Genomic DNA, 6,961 nt, shown 5'->3' on the forward strand with positions numbered 1-6,961 from the left:
ATGAAAATTTCTATTTTTCTCATTCATATCTCTTTATATGTTAACCGTATCACATGCACGAGTGCAGCGTACTTGCAATGATAATATCACATATTCTATATATAGTCAAAATTGCATAAACATGAAAGTAAAACAAAATTAAGCGCAATAATATGATGATATGCATCCATAAAAGGCCAGAACTCGTTCCACGTTGCATCAGCATTCGAAATAAGCTGTTTTTTATCATTCCAAAATTAGTATTGCACGAAAATTTAACCAAGGCTGTTCACGCATGCCGAGGAGAGAATAATTATTGAAATATACTATGTGAGAATATAGAATCAGCATCTTGAAGCATCTCGTACTCAGTGGGAATAACTCTGTTCCCACTAGAACAGCACCAATCATTTCTCTAGCTCAACTATCTCATCCCATACAGTACATATTTTGATAAAATGCATTCAACCTTGAATTTGGGACATAAGTTTATAATAAATAATGCTTTCAATTCAGTTCTATGTCATTAGTTATTGCACTAAACTAAAAAACGAATAGTGATAACACTAATGTAGATAATCCTAATTCTGCCTTACTCAGATTGCCACCTTCAAGGAGTAAAAAGGCTAGCTTTTTCTAGTGGCATAACACGTCAAGGAACAACCCACTAAACATTAGCCATATGTAATCCAAACCCCAACATAATGCAAATGTAGTCACTGCCAATCATCCTCTTATTTACTACTATTTGTTTTCTCAGGTGTATAAAAAGGGCCGTTTTCAAGAATCAGACAACACTGATCCTAGAAATACAAACACCTTGTCCTTGTTGTCTGAAATGGATGAGGAAAAACATCGACTTATGAGAGAGCCAAGTGGAGTAGGGAACAAGCTGCAGCTTACAGTGGATGAGGTGGTGGAGGAATATGTTGGATCGTTTGGATTCTCACAGCTTGTGCAGGTAACCTTGGTCTCCCTGGCTCGGATATTTGATGCCCACTGCACCCTTGTCACCATCTTCACAGATGCTCAGCCACAGTCGTGGCGGTGCATTGGCCACGAATGCGGTAGCACTGGTGGCAGCACCGCTGCTTCCGTTTGTGGGTTGGAGCCAGGAACTTGGGAGTGGAGTGGTGGCAATACAAGCTCCACCATTGCTGAATGGGGGCTGGTGTGTGACCGTAGATTTCTTGCTGCTCTGCCTACTTCAGTTTACTTCCTCGGTTCCCTTATAGGTTTCCTCGTTTTCCCAACATGTTCTGTTACAGTAAATAAATTGTAGAGATTGTTATTTTTCTGAACTCAAGACTGCTAAAATTCAACAAAAGAGACAGAAAAAAATAATGATTTTTTCATAGGTTGAGACTGAATAATGTTTTACCATATATGATAACAGGCTCTGCAGTCTTCGGCCGCCTGGCAGATGGACGCTTAGGGCGGAAAAGGGCAGTTCTTGCTTCATGTCTCCTAACCGCTGCTACCATTTTCCTAACTTCCTTCTCCCCCAACATATGGATTTACTCCCTTCTCCGCTTCGCAAATGGATTTTCCCGAGCAGGCATGGGGATATGCTGCCTGGTGCTTTCAACAGAAACCATAGGCCGGAGATGGCGCGGCCAAGTTGGCCAAGTTGGATTTTTCTTCTTTGCAGCGGGGTTTCTTTCGATCCCCGTGATTGCTTATCCGACCAGAACTTGTTGGAGAACTCTGTACAGGATTATTTCAATCCTTCCACTTCTTTACTCAATCTTTATACTAATGCCCTTTGTAGCAGAGTCTCCGAGGTGGCTACTTGTGAGGGGAAGAAGCAAAGAAGCTCTTGATGTGTTGAGAAGATATGCAAGAATTAATGGAAAAGAGTTGCCTCTGAATCTGAGTCTCTTAGAACCGTCTACTAATGAGAAAATGGCCGCGTGCAAAGGAGAAAATAGCGCCTCACCTATTGAGAGACTGTGGAATACTACATGGGCTGTGAGAAGGATGGCAATGGTTATGCTGACAGGTTTCGGGATTGGCTTCGTATATTATGGTATTCAACTCAATGTTGAAAACCTTGACTTCAACCTCTACTTAACTGTTGCCATAAATGCGATGATGGAGATCCCAGCTGTTTTCATAGGCAGTGTGCTGCTGGCCTTCACAAACCGCCGCCTGCTCTTCTCGGTGTCAGCTTTGACTACCGGAATTTCTTGCCTCCTCTGCATGATTTTCTCAAGAACAGGAGACAAGAATGACAGCGAGTCATCATCAACGAAAAGAGGAAGTTTACCTCAACTGATGATCGAGGCAATCGGTTTCATGGCTGCTTCGACTGCATTTGATGTGTTGTACATCTACTGCGTGGAGCTTTTCCCTACGAATGTGAGGAACTTCTGTGTTTCCATGATGAGGCAGTCAATGATGTTGGGGGCCTCGATTTCTCCTCTGCTGGTTGTGTTTGGGAGATCGAGTCCATCTCTTTCTTTCCTCGTATTCGGGGTGCTGGCCATAACCAGTGGTTTTTTGAGCTTGTGGCTGCCTGAAACCAGGAATTCTCCTCTCTACGAAACTCTGGAGCAACAAGAAGAGGAAGAAATGTTAGAATCTGAGTCTACAGATATTGGAATGGAACTGGGCACGGAAAAGGTGCAAATGTAAATGTGTATTAGGGCACCATACTGATACTTATAGTTTCTGCTTAAAAACATAAGATCAAAGCAGCAACAACTTACTTGCTCAAATTTGTGTACAGTTCCAAAGCTTTGCCTGACTTCTGTAGGGGAATACCTTCAACTTCAAGACTATGCTATAAAGCATACATAAAGGCTCCTTCATTGATTATTATTTGAATCAAAATCTCTAATGCTGTCATTGTGAATTAACAGCTGAGGTAACTCTTGAAAAAGTTCAGGCCACGTACTCGCTAATCTATATGACCAGATATTTACAATTTATCATCCATACTTTCTACTACAGAAACATGCAATCTGAGGCACATGTCATCAGTAAATTCAGATCACAAGTGCACCATTTATGATCATCTTGCATACTGCAATCTGATAAAAATAAAGCTCAAAATCATATGATTGCTGCAGAAAGGAACCTCAAGGCCTTTAGATGTATGATACACCTCCACACAAAACAAACACACACGCAAGAAAAAATGCATCTGTAGGATTCACCAAATGTAACATCAAACAAACCAGTGTAAACACCACACCATGAAATATTAGTTTCTGAATTGCCTAGTCAACACCTGAAGCCTCAAAACATCTTTAGGCATTCCTCTGCAAGAAGCAATAACACAAATTTCTAAGTAGGCTAATTGGCTAGTTCAAGAACACAACCACAACAGCATACCAGGACCAAGAACACAATTCACAGAAAGAGTAATCCTTGTGGCCTAAAACACCTACCATCAAGGTTTTCTGAACTTTCCACAGAAGTCAATAATGTCAGCTGATCGACTAATTCCAGACATGTTCTTCCTCACTCTTGTAATATGCAATTTTAAACCAAGCCTCAATGAGGACTACTCTTCCAATTTAGAACAGCTACAAACTTACATAAGAGGCGTAATGCAAAAACCTCAAAGTTTCGTGAAAAACAAGTTCTTCAAAAATCTCAAGTTTCGTGAAAAACAAGTTCTTAGAAAATTTTTAGAGCGTAACATATACAGTCATTCATTCTCAATATACTTCTGAAACTAGAGTACCATAGAACCTGAACACATATATAACAGCAAACAGTAACATAATAGCATGATATAAACTGAGAAAAAAAAAAAAATCATATTCCAGTAACCAACCTAATAGCAGAAATTTGCTTCTAAGAAGCCCTCAACTTAAGCTCTTTCCTCCAAATTCCCACATATTATAACTCAGTATTCAAATTCTCCATAGCTAAAGCATAAAAAACCAATTCACAGAAAAACCTTAATCAAATTAATGATCTTGTTTTCATCATCAAATAGTACACAAGCCCAGTCTAATCCAGTACCAGCTAAAGAAAACATAGCTACAGAAACAAGTTTGCTTCATTTACAATATCGATCGGCCTTCTTCTTGACCCGATCATCTAGGGCATCCTCGACAGACTTGACCTTGGCCTTGGGATCGTACCCGAATTTCTTCGTCTCGACGGGGAACAATTCGTCGTACTTCATCTTCTTCATGGGGTCGATCGTGTACACATCGGCCGCGTCCGCGCCCGGATCTACAACGCTGATACTAGGGTCCTCGGACGGAACGGCGTCGTCTTGAAGCTTGTTCTTGTTCTTCTTCTTTTTTTTCTTCTTGTCTATGGGTTTGTCGCGGGTGGCGAGCTCGCCCCCCTTGAATGCTAGCCTTCCGCCCCTCACCCTCTCGTACGCCTCTGACATCCCTTGATTCTGTTTCACCTGAAGATCACCGCGATTCTTCTCAAGGTTTTGCTTCTCTCTTTAGAAAGATAATTGTACATTATTGTCTTTTGCTTCTCTCTCTATATATGAGCTTTTAAGTTAGAGCTAATCACAATAACATCCGACTTTTCACCAAAATTATTTTTTTACCACGATTTTTTAAATTGAAATTAAAATTTATAATAAGCTAATTTAATTTGATTTTTCCTACAACGACTTATTAACCACAACTTATTGTAATGCCAACACATCTTCATCCTTCAGTGATTAAGAACAACATCGTTTTCTTTAAATATACTCCCTCCGTCTCACAAAAACATGAACGTTTTTTCATTTTGGGGTGTTTCACAAAAACATGAACATTTCCATTTTAGTACATCATGGTCCACCACTACTTTTCCTTAATTAATTCATTACTCTCACAACACCTTTTAAAGTGGGACCCATTTTCCACTTACTTTAACTCTCAACTAACATTTCTTAAAACTCGTGCATTTCTCTTTGTTCATGTTTTTGTGAAACGGAGGGAGTGTATATTGTTTCAACATAAACGCCGTCATTTTTATTCCTTAATTACAATTGCCGCCAAAACGTGGGAAGCAAAGGGAGGAGTTAGGGTTGTTACTACAATCATGGAAAACCTAACCACTCTCAACAACCCATACATCCACTTTCTCCTACACATATCCACGTTTTTCAAGGCTTAGCGAGCAAGTTAAGAAGTCTATAAATACTGAAGAGAAGCCTCACTTCAAATCACCCAAGCCTTAGAGAGAAAAACCGTGTTTGTTGAGTGCTGTATTGTGTGTTAGCATAACATCTGTCGTAGCATTCATTTGTTTTTGTCGGATTTCGGAGTATAACTCTTGAATCCAGTTTTGTTTCTTAGTAAGAGTGTCGTATGTTCAAATACCTAGAGTCTTGTAAAGGTATTGAACATAATTGTTCATTCTTGTTTTAGTTATCTTGCCATAAGGCTTCTTCAAGTTATTTTATAACTTGAAGAAATTTTTCACATACTTGTCTCCATTTTTATTTCCGCTGCAATATTTCTCCGTCGCACTCTCGTGTTGCCTTAACACAGTGCAATACATGTAGTTTGAAGGAAGCAACACTTTCAATTTTGATGTTGTGGACTTAGTGCAGGGCATAGGTTATACAAAATGGTCTAAATTTAGTATAGCCTTTCTAAAGTTGATGAATATTGAGAAATTGTAGTATCTTATAAGGAAGTAATGGCCCGATTGGCTACTCTCTCTAGTAGAGTTAAAGTTTTAAATTTGTATGTTGAGGGTGGGGATAAATATGTAGATGATAATGTGTTAGGTTTACCTGATGATGGAAGGGATAAACTGACTGAAAATGAATTTATTGAAGGGTATCTAGGGGGAATATGAGGAAAATGAAATGCCTTTAACTAGGGAAGACATATATGGAGATCGATGACAATTAATGATAGGAGTGTATGGGATGAAGACAGTGAGGATGATGAAGTCTATAATCTACCACATATGTGAATGATTTTCTAGTGGTGACGATGGCTTAGATGACCTTGAATTAGCCTCTTATGAGTACATTTAATATAGGAAGAAAAGAAACTTAACTACAAATAAAATAAAATAAAAAATTGGTCTCATTGATGATGATGTGAGTACAAAGCAAGATATTGAGGGTAGTGGGTATGTGTCTGAGTATGAATCCTCTAAGGGTGTATGAACTCATCTGAAACTAATGAAGATGAAGTTATTACCAGACGTATGAGAAAAAGGAATGTGTATAATACAAGACATTAAATATTAAGTTTTGTTTGAGGTAATTCCAAAATGGATTGCAATGCATGGATGCTATTTGGACTTGGCCTAGGTTAATTTGTCCACTTTAAGAGGGTGGGCGATACACAATGTGAGGCGTACTGCACACCTTCTTGTCCATGGTATATGCAAGTCTTGTGAAGGGAGAATGATCATTTTAGATTAAAACAGTGGGAGGGAGACACAAATGTGCCAAGTCAATGAATAACAAGCATGTTAGTTCTAAGTTGATAGCAAAATAGATATCTAATTAAATATCTTTAGATTTAGACCTCATATAACATTTCTATTACGGAGGAATAAGTGGAAACCACATTTTGGTACACCATAACTCACTCTTTACCTTATCTATTACTGAATTTTGTCATAATCAAGTCTGGAAATTAGATTTTATGATATTCCCTATTTGTGCATTTTTAGATCATGATGGAAGCCACTCGTTGTACAAAATTATCCGAAGAACTTGAATCGATTTCCCGATAAGTGAGATATTACATTTGGTCATCTTCCTGTTCTTAACGGCTTTTAGACAGTTGTGGTGGATTCTTGAAGGTTGATCCTGACACTGACCTAAATTGGGCATGCAGCAGTCATCCTATTACTCAACTGCTCAACTCATCATTCAATCCTAGCTAACATCTCATCACAATTGTACATAAAATATATTCTAGCGCTAGAATATATCGAGTGGTGGTGCTTTATTTTTATTTTTTCTTGTTCAGATGAAAGGATTTCTAACCCAAGAGGTGTTATGCATGGGATATATATATCGAGTGGAACTTGCATGGGA

General features: G+C 38.7%; 2 protein-coding genes across 2 annotated transcripts; one reads left to right on the forward strand and one right to left on the reverse strand.

The window, feature by feature from the left end:
• The first annotated feature begins 209 nt into the window (after positions 1 to 209).
• On the forward strand, positions 210 to 2,849 carry LOC131021913 (organic cation/carnitine transporter 1). The gene is made up of 2 exons (XM_057951251.1): positions 210 to 1,214; positions 1,376 to 2,849. Exons 1-2 carry the CDS (start codon positions 818 to 820, stop codon positions 2,614 to 2,616), a joined length of 1,638 nt encoding a protein of 545 aa, XP_057807234.1. The 5' UTR covers positions 210 to 817; the 3' UTR covers positions 2,617 to 2,849.
• Positions 2,850 to 3,879: 1,030 nt separating this feature from the next.
• On the reverse strand, positions 3,880 to 4,477 carry LOC131021942 (uncharacterized). The gene has a single exon (XM_057951286.1). It carries the CDS (start codon positions 4,337 to 4,339, stop codon positions 3,995 to 3,997), a length of 345 nt encoding a protein of 114 aa, XP_057807269.1. The 5' UTR covers positions 4,340 to 4,477; the 3' UTR covers positions 3,880 to 3,994.
• Positions 4,478 to 6,961: the final 2,484 nt, after the last annotated feature.

Source organism: Salvia miltiorrhiza, chromosome 4 (assembly GCF_028751815.1).
Source record: "Salvia miltiorrhiza cultivar Shanhuang (shh) chromosome 4, IMPLAD_Smil_shh, whole genome shotgun sequence".
NCBI lineage: Eukaryota > Viridiplantae > Streptophyta > Magnoliopsida > Lamiales > Lamiaceae > Salvia > Salvia miltiorrhiza.

Coding starts and splice junctions, on each gene's coding strand:
- LOC131021913 (XM_057951251.1), top strand. CDS start 818: ATGGATGAGGAAAAACATCGACTTATGAGAGAGCCAAGTGGAGTAGGG. Junction 1,215..1,375: donor CTTCCTCGGTTCCCTTATAG/GTTTCCTCGTTT, acceptor ATATGATAACAG/GCTCTGCAGTCTTCGGCCGC.
- LOC131021942 (XM_057951286.1), bottom strand. CDS start 4,339: ATGTCAGAGGCGTACGAGAGGGTGAGGGGCGGAAGGCTAGCATTCAAG.